Genomic DNA, 10,986 nt, shown 5'->3' on the forward strand with positions numbered 1-10,986 from the left:
TATCGTTACGTCTGGATGTGTATGCAGTCTGCGCGATAAAAAATCATACATGGTATATATAGGTCTTTTTTTGCAGTTCATTAACGAGTTTCACTGTAAAAGGTACCATTACATTTAAAACATTTACATACGAGTATGATACAGGAATTTATATTGATTTCATAGCGATATCCATTGTACTATTATGACACAAGTTATTGTATTAATTTTATAGTGATATGCACTGTGCTACATGTATATCTCATCAAGAGATCACCAAGACGTGAAGGCAATTAAACCCTGACAAATCATAGCTTCAAAATAATGTTCAAGGGAAGGACGCTTCTGACAAAACGCATCGAATAACATTTATCTAAGGATATATAGGTGGTAAATTTAATCCTGACAAATAACTAAACCATCTTAGTTAAAATATGAGGATCAATGAATATGTAAAATTAATAACAAAACTGAAATTTGACATCCTTGTTTATTTCATCATACATACAAATATGGACATGTTGTATATTTAATGGATGCAATTTACATAAATAACTACATTTCATTAACCGCTAGTAGTCGTAGAGTTACTCCATAACAAGTCCAAAGATACCAGCATTAGTTCATCTGATGCCCTATCTAGGTGTACAAACGTACAGAAATATCGATGCACTGGTCCACAAGTCTTTGACCAACTTTTGCATTGTAAATTCTGCGTAGAAATGAGACAGAATCTGAACCAAATTTTGATTAGAGACATACCTGGTATCTGCAAGTCCATGTGTGTATCTTCATGTTAGCTTAACATTTACTGTTCAGTATCTAGATAAATATATCAGTTTTGACACTGAATATATCCAAGATCTTTCCAGATACTTATAAAGCTAATTATCTTTGTATTAGAGTTAGAATGTTTTCTATCAATTCTCTATTAGAATGTATTCCATTTTGGGATGTAAAAAGACAATGGATTAATTCTGAATAAATTCTATTTAATGCATTCATACTTAAGGAGTATAATGCTTCGGTTATTTTTTCATTGTATCAAGCACATCAGGTAAAAAAATAGCAACCTCATAACACCTCTAAATTGTTCTATTTTACTCAGTCAATCCAATCATACTTGTTAAAGTTATTTGTTTTGTTGTTCTAGATTACTGTTACCAACATCCAACAGATCATCTATTTTTTAAATGTACACAGAGTTTTGAAAGTTATATAAGTCCATGTTTCCAATTATCATCAATGCTATATATAGAACCTGCCTTTCTACAGTGTTCTAGGCATGTGACTGATTCCCACATGACACTAAGTGAACCACAGTTACATGTACTGCAGATGATCCTGCCTCAGAATGACTGTAATTTGTAAACCTTCTCTCCTTCCCCATGTCAGAAGGATAATATTTCTCTACAAAGGACCATCTAATTTCCTACATTTCATGAGCTGAATAAATAACCCTGTAAATAACAGGTATTGTTCACATTTCTACATAAGATAATTCCCTATCTTGACTTGAAAATCTGTTTACAAAACTGCAGGTGTCAATTAAGCTGTCAGACTATATACAATACCTTCACAAAAACCAACATTTTACAGAATAATCACTATCATTTTAATGCTTTCTGACAAGATGTGATACAAAAAGTGTATGTGTTTGTATCTTATAAATATAGCTTTGTCTTATACTAATAAGAAAGGTGGGAGGCACTTTCCATCTCTTTACCAACAAACAACGTAAGGAATGCTAGGTAAATTTCAATTGAGAGGTAGAAGTAGATTTGATATTGATAATATCTCCCAACAGATGCCTTCAATCTTCTATCTTAGAATTCCGAGGATTCCGTGCTTGTCATCACATCTACTACATGTATGAACCCTTGGATTCTGGAGGTACAGAATCAAAAATGCTTTTAAGATATATGGTGTATGAAACCGATCACCTAATCATGTACGATGTTTACTAAAGAAGCAAAAAGACAGATTTTTAAGGTTATTGACTATTGATGTCAGCAAACCTTCAAGACATAGGTATCTTCATACAATAGTTTCCGAGTCACTTTTTCACATCCAGAATCCAATACCGTGTCTTGACTCTTTAATTTTACCAAGATATACCCTTATTCTAAGGGCTTACAAGGGATACATGTACCAGGAACAGTATATTTTAAAAGCAGAACTTTTTGGAATTTTAATATTTATCTCTGCTATAATTTAAGCTATATAATCACTCAAAAACCAATTATTATTACTAAAGACATTGAACAACACACAGTATATAGAAAAATAACATTAAACAATCTGATGGCAAGAGTTGTACCCCTTTTGATAAAATGTAACATTTTGAAAAGCTTTTTTTCAATTAAGGCACCAAAACCTTTAAAGAAAATAAACAATGTCTAGAAATTGACTCAAACCAACATCAGAGTTTGCCGACACTTTGAATATCACACTTCACTTTTGAAAAATATCTCTATTTTCATTTTGATTTTTCAAAATATAAAGAAAACCGTAAAACTTCTATTCCAATAAGTCACAACCGTAACAAAAATGTCGAGCGAAAGGCTAGTCATGACAAATATTTTCTTCCATTTACCAAATTTCTTCTACAGCAAACCAATAATTGTTGAATTTTAATGGTCAATTTTATATGCTAAAAAAATATGTATCTTTAATGTAAGGCAATTCACATAATTGTACATATTACAAAGAAACCATTCCATAGAAAAATACAACTTAATCTCTGTAAGGTAGATCAAGAAAAACAAATGTACAAATGCTAAATTAGAAAATTACATTAATCCATGACAAATCTCAAATGAGAATATTTCTAAAGTAATGTTTGAAAATCCTGTCATCTTTACAGTAAGCTTATATTCAGTAAGTACTAATGATTAATTTGATAAGCTAACTACTATACAGTGGGGAAACATTTGCCTAGACGTCTGTTCATCTTTTCATTAAAATGATCATTTTAGTCAGATTTAAAAACTTAACATATAAAAACAATATATTCTAGCTAAAATAAAGCATTTGCCCAACTTTTCTCTTTGCACTTTGTTAACAAAAGGACAAAATTGACAAATGTTAAACTGCAGTAATATTCCTCAAATACAGTACTGTAATTTTGTGCATCTATCCGCTGCTAATTGTGTTCATTTTTACTGTTTAAAATGATTAAGAATAAGAAGTTTAGTCTGGGTTTTGATAAAAATCTCTTGTTCATTACAACAGGTAGAAAAAAAATATTGAGTGGAAACTTGGGTTATAGAAATATTTTTGCTCTGTAGAAACCAAATATTCTACAAGAATTAAACTACTGAAAAATACATGCAAATGTAAAATAGGCTGTTTAGTTAAGACATTTGTAAATAAAGGAATACTGTAACTAAATGTATATGTTTAAACAGCATACTTTGTTCCAATGATCAAAAGATATAACAAATATTGAAAATGGTTTTGGCCCCAAAATCTGTACAAGAATGATATATTCATATAAAAAACTTAAAGATTTAAGCTTTAATCGAGGATGTCATACAAGCAGGCAAAAAAAAGTTCTTTTGAGCATTAGATATATGTGTTACCTTTCTAGTCCTTAATATGGTAGAATCATTGTCAGACCATAAGAGCAATAGTCCATTACATCTTTCGATCTCTATAACTTTAGGAAAAATTTTAAGCATCTCCTGATAACTTTTTAAACAACTTAAAATATTTCCTCAGATCTCTAAACTTTAAATGGGCTTGTTTCATGCTACATAAACCCCACAATGTGCAATGTATTAATGTCTAATTATTTCTTAATATCAAGACTTTATCTTTCAGATAAAAAGGTATGAAAATTAAACCAAATGAGAATTACTTGAAATAGAAAAATGTCCCAAAACCAATATTACCCAGTAATAATTTTTAAGTAATCATTTGACAAAGTGCACATTACTTAGATTTACATAATATGGCATCCATATGAAGTGTCACAAATATTTTTTTTCAATACAAGAACTATCACCCCATTGATAACTTATACATTTGCAAGTGCTCCACATTTCCTCAAAAAAAAACCCATGGACATAGAAACTTTTAGGGAAAAAATATAAACCTGCATTGGTCAAAACATTAGGATAAGATCGAGATGCACAAATACAAGATATAACAATCATTTATACAAATTTTTGCTGAGATTGATAACCGATGACTTTGCAGGGAACGGCGGTATAAAACATACTGATACCTGAATTCTTAGCAATACATGGAGGCACAACAATCAGCATTAAGCCAGCACCAACTCTTACAAATATACCAGTATTAAATGTTATAAGCTTTACATCTTCTAACATACAACAACTATAATACACTCTGAAAGTATAAAACAGAATAAATCTGAACCTGAATAGGCAGTCTAGAAGTAACATCTTCAAATCGTTTCAACTGAACATATTTGTAGCATATAATTTAATTAATGGAACATATCTGCAGCTAAAATCTTAGCAGAATACAGAGTTTAACAAAAATAATATATTTCAATCATTAACAATGCTCTTTCAGAGTTAAACATTAACATACAATCAAGAAATCATATTTACAAAAAAAATTGTATTTAGATTTCATGGTCAAGAATTTATACATGAATAGTGTATTTGTCCTCAGAATAGTCTTAATCTGTACATCACTTAAAATGTGTTAGTGTTGGATGGCCAAAATCTGTACACCAGAATCTCTACAGGAATCGGACTACATGTAAGTGTTTTGAAAATTTGTGATTTAATAGCTAGTATCATGGATTCACTAATGTTGTTCATGTTAACAAAATAACCAATCACAAAACAGAACAGTCTCAATAGATATCAGATTTCTTTTATACCCATACATACACATTTACAAACTGAATAAATATATACTTTTACCATGTCAAACATGCTGATGGTTGTTGACTTGATAATGGTGAACTGTAGCACTCTGTACCTATCTGTGATTGTTATTTAAACTGTGGCACTCTATTCCAAGCATGCACCAAAACACTTCTTAACTGCATCTCTGGATAAAATGAAAATTGCAAAAATAGTTTTAGATGAAAACATTATTCTACAGAAAGCCATGGTTACTCATTGAATTGTAGCAATACCTTATTGTAAAATAACCCATAATTATACTCCCACCAAGGATATTTGGTATCATGAAAATGGAAATCAACTATCAGTTATTCCCCTTTGAAAAGTCGTTGGAAAGTTGAGCTGTAATGTGACAATACGGCCTAACAATTCCAAGCTGCAGTCCCTTTAAAGTGTATATTTAATAAGGGAAAATAACTTCACAAAATCAAATGTTTTATTTTATAACATTTACAACTAAACACAGCTATACCGAAACACACACACACAAAAAAAAAAATTTTAACATCACAATTATGTTGATAGATTGTTGTTGCTTGATGGTCCAGACTAGGCGGGAAAAATGAAGTCTTTAACATACTAGCAAATACTGTGCGATAAGAGACATTTCCACAACATAATAAACCAAAGTAAAGGTGAAAAATTGGATAAAAAGGGTTAGTGTAAATATTGTTGTAAATGTTTAGAATTTCACATCTAAATCATTGGCTGATTTTATAGTATCAATAAAATATTCTGGACACACTCAAGATACAAAGCAATTTCTTTGTGTCAGGCCTATAATAATAATTATCTGAAACTTTTATCCCCACAATTTCTTGTATGGTATTTGTCTCATACTAAAATGTTTATCATAGGAAACACAAAAGAGTTGTACACTTTCTTGAAGGAACACTTTATGTCTGAAACATGAGAATTTGGAAAAGGGCAATCACCTTGTTATGGTATTTTTGTCAGCACTTAGTAATAGACACACAGTGGGTGGAAGAACTTACCTTGCAAATGGGATGTAGGATAATGAATACCAAGTTAAAGCCAGAAACTGTAACACACAGCATACAATGGCCAAAGCTGTATTTTTCAACTGAAAAAAAAAAGAAGAGAAAAGAGGAATGAGATTAAAAACCTCAGAGTTCTGAATATGAATTTGGTGGTCTAGGTTATAATTTCACAGATATCACAGTGTCTTCAGCATATATGTACATGATGCATCATTAGCAGTATATTTCATGGTTTATTGTTATGTGTTCTTTGTGAGGCTCATTTTGTTATTTTCTGATATGTAACCTTGATAACTGAATGTTTTATAACAAGCTGACTGTCAAGATCTGCTTGATCAAATGAAAGAAAAAAAGACTCCCCCCCCCCCCCCCCAAAAAAAAAAAAAAAAGAAAGAAAGAAAAAAAGAAAGACTACTTACAGCAAATGCACACACGAGTGTCAAAATAAACATTACCTGCAAAAGAAAGAAAACAATTACTAATGATACCAAGATTAATTATTTTTTACCAACAAATCATTGGTGACCTCTCAAACCATTTGAAAAATTTGTTTTTTTTTTTGTTAATTAAAGTATAAACATGCTAAATCAGTCGTTTTCATTCTTATCTCAATTCAAATATAACAGATTTATATTGCAGTGTATGAGATTAGATCAGAAATTTGTACAATGTTACAAAGAGCAGCCTATTCTAATAATGCTGTCTTGTTACAATCTTTAATACAGCTTCTAAGAAATGTGAACAATATTTCATTGGGTTTTTTTTTCAAATCAGACAAATACAGTTATGTCTATGATGTATTTATCTCTGTTCATCAGTCACACAAGAACCTTATACAGAAGTGTTAAACATATCCTTAAGGGAGTTTGTGTAATTAGTGCCAACAAGTTGAGAGTTAAAATATATATCATTACTGGAAGAAATTGTATGAATAGCATTAGTATAGTAACAGTACATTTACAACACTATTAGATTTACAATTGACATTTGACAGTATGCAATTTTCTAAGTCATAAAATGTTTTGTCTGCAAAGAGTCTACACACATTTCTATTTTCATGCACACCTTGCAAAACTCAGGAGACAGACTAATTTTTGAAAGGCAAGTAGAAAACCTCTTAAAAGTATGATAAAAACATGACATGATAATCAAAGTGTTCCACCACAACTTCTCTGACATTTGATGTGCTTACAATTACAAGTAATGTTGCTATTACTCTGGTTTTAGCAAACATCTTTTTTAGTTGATTCACTGGTCCCATAAGGAAGCATGTGCTGAAAAGAAACAAACAAAAATGTTAAAGCCAAATACGTATTTTAATGTCATCTTCAATGTAACTTTTTAAAGATCTAGATAAGCAACTTTTGTCAATTTTATTTACAGTTTATCTTCAAACTTAAATAAGAAGGGAAAGGAATCTGTAGTGCTCATTTGTTTTATAAAGAAAACACTTTTCCTCCTGCCAATGACCTAATAACCTCAAAATTAACTTCACATTGTATATAAAGTAGTATATTCTTGCATATTTATGAAGAATTCCATATATGGTCAACTTACATATTGTTTAATTCAAAGTGTATTTGCATATGTAATAATACTGATGCAGTTCACAGTTAAGAAACAATATTGACATATATCAATTTCTATATAAATCTGCATCAAAGAGTAAGATGACTTTTCTTATGACTTTAGATGACTGTATCTATGTTAGTCAGGTCTGCTCAAGTGATCATCATTAAGCCTTTTATCAATTCTCTGTCAAAAAGCGACAACTATTCTATCACTAGGTATATTGTTAACAACTTAATGCAGAGAATTTCTGTAAAGAGACAACATTAAGTCATTATTCCATGATAGGTTTTTGAAGAGTATTTAGTTATACTTATATTTACATATATTAATGAACATTTACATATTCACCATAAGATCCATTATAACACAGCCTTTCTATTTTCTTAAATATGGCTTAGAAATTTCATAGTTTTCTTTTCTTGCACACTGTGATTACCTTGCTAAAGACAATACATTTCCAAATGTGTATAATACTGCAAATATGACCAGACCATCTTTCAGGAAAAGTAAACAGCTTCCCTGAAAATTTAAGAAAATGTTTATATGGTCAAAATGATAACATGATCATTTTTGTTAAGAACCAAAATGTTACTAAATATTGACCTCAACAGGATTCCAAAATGGTAAACATCTATATACATGAACATAACAAGCATGTGTTTGATTATTATGGAATCTGATGTATATTGCACAGATTTTCTTTTCAATAGCCATGTTGTTTTTATTTTCCCAAAAAATTGCTTTAACTATATTCTAAAAAATAAAATAAAAATGCATTTTGGGCTAAATAAACTTAAGACTTAACATTAGTAATTATGCACTTGTTTCTTTAGCTAATATAGTACCGTACCAGGATAGATAAGCATACTCCAAGAACAAAGCACACAATGAAGCCCTTGATCCTTGTAGACCAGCTAAGAGTTGTGCTGTTGCTTATCTGAAAAATGGTAAACATCCTTGATCATTCATTTCATAATGTCCACTGGACAATAACCTAGATGACAAAAACCAGTCTTCCATGAATGCATTCAAGTTTTCGGAATATATATCACAACAAGTACAACGCACCTGTATATATTATACAGTTTTGTATATCAACTATAAGGGATAATCAAACCAGTGCGTGTAGCACTTTACATCCCATATGGCAATGTGGTAAAGCCACACAAAAGTTTAAGAAGTGGTCAAAATCGTTTTCAAAATCGTTAATATTAACAGTGTTATAGACAAACGCCTCTACATAATCAGTGGATGGGATCGATGTTGACTAACACATGAAAAACAAATAAACAAAATGCTACATGTACTTCTGTTATTTTTTTTTCAAAGAAAAGGGTCATGTTCTTTGCTAATGTATCACCGGCAAAATCATTACTGGGCACGATTAGAATGAGTAAGACATGACTAACTCAACAACAAATATTCGATACTATTCGTTAAAAAACGTATAAACACACGGGAATACGTCCGGGGAAAAGGGACTTGTCTGTTTAATCAATTAGGAGTAACTTTAAAAACACACTACATATCTTAAAACTCAATTGACAATGTAACATCACACACTATATAAAGTCAATAGCAAGCCAATGTGTGTTATATAGGCCCTTTTTCAAATAATTGTTGTGTGTTCCTGTGTCTCATGATCGGATGATAGCTTGCTCATAGTCATGATCAAGGCCGGCTGCCAAGCAAAATATGACGGGTAACAGTTACTGACGAACAAATGGGTTTATGAAAGTGTCTAGCATTGAAAAGGTGCCAAGCGTTTATTTTTACCTGCGTAACAATACCCTCTTCCTCATCTTCGTCGTTTCCACTGAGCACTTTCTTTAGTTTGTCCATTTTGTCTAAAAGAATTGTTTGACGAACTTGCTAAATGAAACTATAACATGCCCACTTCCTGTTTACAGCGACATCACCCGGAAGTATAAATATATCAAGGGAAATAATAAAAATAGGAAAAATAATGAGGTATCACACAATTAAATTTAATCCTGCTTGAGTTAGATGCTTAAATCGTTGTCACATGCATTATCCCGATGAAGACTATAAATCATTTATCAACCGTATTCGATAAAAAATACTTTATATAAACTTGGGAAAATAAATTGATAAACCGTGAACAATCAAGTAAATATGAAAAAGAGAAAAACATGATTTTTTCTAATATTCAACTTTTGTAGTGCCAAGTGGTAAGAATATAAAGGGCCGGTATACAAAACGGCACCTTCTCTGATTCAAATTTCCTGTTGGTGGTGCATTGCCCATGCCGTTGTGGTCACAAATCTATAAAGTATAAAGATTTAGGTCACTTGGTTTGTTTTTTATGGCTCCTCAAAGTTGTACCTTTCAGAAGCTGTCTAAGTGTTGATAAAATGTGCATGTTATGTAAAATATTAATGAAAATCTAATCAAATGATAGTCACCGTAAAGAATACATTCATGGCATGATCGTGACAAAAAAATCATGTTTCCATCGCGCCATTTGGCTGTTTTATGGAAGAAACAATCTCAAAAATGCCATTTTCGATGATAACATTTTAGACACAAAAACTGTGTATTTCAGAGAATACACCTTTTTATGGGCGTTGGATGTAAACCAATTTTTATCCTATTAAAAAGTACGTAATATGCTATTGATGAGAGGAAAAATCATCAAAATGTAAGTGGTGGAACATTTTCAAATGTTGGGTTGAATTAGCCTATGGTTGAATTGCCGATTTTCGACTTTCTTTAGATAATTAACAAAAAAACGAGAGTATTTGCTCGGTATGTTGAGAATATGTACACAGATATGAAAAAAGTGAGAGAAACACTTTTTCATAAAAAAAAATCCAAGATGGCTACTTCGTAAGTCCCCGTGGTTGAAGACATTGGCTGACAAATAGACAGAACAACAAACAAAACGTGTTCCTTATGATTTTGGTTGGTTTTCGCATTTACGGGAGTGTTCATAGCTACGGGCGATTGTATAATACCTATATTTATAAGTTTGGTTAGTCACATGGTAACGGGGATCTTTCATATCGAGCCCCAAACATACTTTCGACATATGCACTCTGTTGCCGCATGGAAAACTATTTCAAGTTTTGTCGGAATTTCTTTACCTGTGGTTGTAATGGTCGAGGGTTTTCCAGCGTCCTGTAATACCCAAGGTAGTACAAGATACTGGAGATGTGCGCACATATTCCCATCGTTCTCTCTCCAACTGGGCACTGGCAGTAGTAGTCCTTTATTGGGGCCTCAACATCGGGTGAAACGGTGAACCGTATCCAAACGTTATATTTCGTTTGGCTTTTGTGTCGAGAATGTATTTGACATCGGAGAAGGTCTGGGGAGTGCTGGTAAAGCCACACCTCATAGTCGCCGTCATCACTTAAATGTTCGGCGATGTAACCAGGAGCCAGAGATATCTGATACGTTCCACACGTAATGGTTCTCAAGTAATCAAGATCGAGACGGGGAAACAGTACTTTATTTTTTTTTTTTTACACCTCATAAAACTGTCATGAAAATATCCGCTCTGATATTCAATATAAAAGTTT

General features: G+C 31.7%; 1 protein-coding gene across 1 annotated transcript; it reads right to left on the reverse strand.

Moving 5' to 3' along the window:
- Positions 1-470: 470 nt before the first annotated feature.
- LOC132547970 (vesicle transport protein SFT2B-like) lies at positions 471-9,321 on the reverse strand. The gene is made up of 7 exons (XM_060211785.1): positions 9,218-9,321; positions 8,292-8,378; positions 7,878-7,960; positions 7,062-7,143; positions 6,289-6,324; positions 5,864-5,952; positions 471-5,013 (listed from the first exon to the last, which is right to left on the reverse strand). Exons 1-7 carry the CDS (start codon positions 9,281-9,283, stop codon positions 4,974-4,976), a joined length of 483 nt encoding a protein of 160 aa, XP_060067768.1. The 5' UTR covers positions 9,284-9,321; the 3' UTR covers positions 471-4,973.
- Between the last annotated feature and the right edge of the window lie 1,665 nt (positions 9,322-10,986).

The sequence above is a fragment of the Ylistrum balloti genome, unplaced genomic scaffold (assembly GCF_031769215.1).
Source record: "Ylistrum balloti isolate Yb309-2 unplaced genomic scaffold, AGI_CSIRO_Ybal_v1 Utg369992, whole genome shotgun sequence".
In the NCBI taxonomy this organism is placed as follows: domain Eukaryota; kingdom Metazoa; phylum Mollusca; class Bivalvia; order Pectinida; family Pectinidae; genus Ylistrum; species Ylistrum balloti.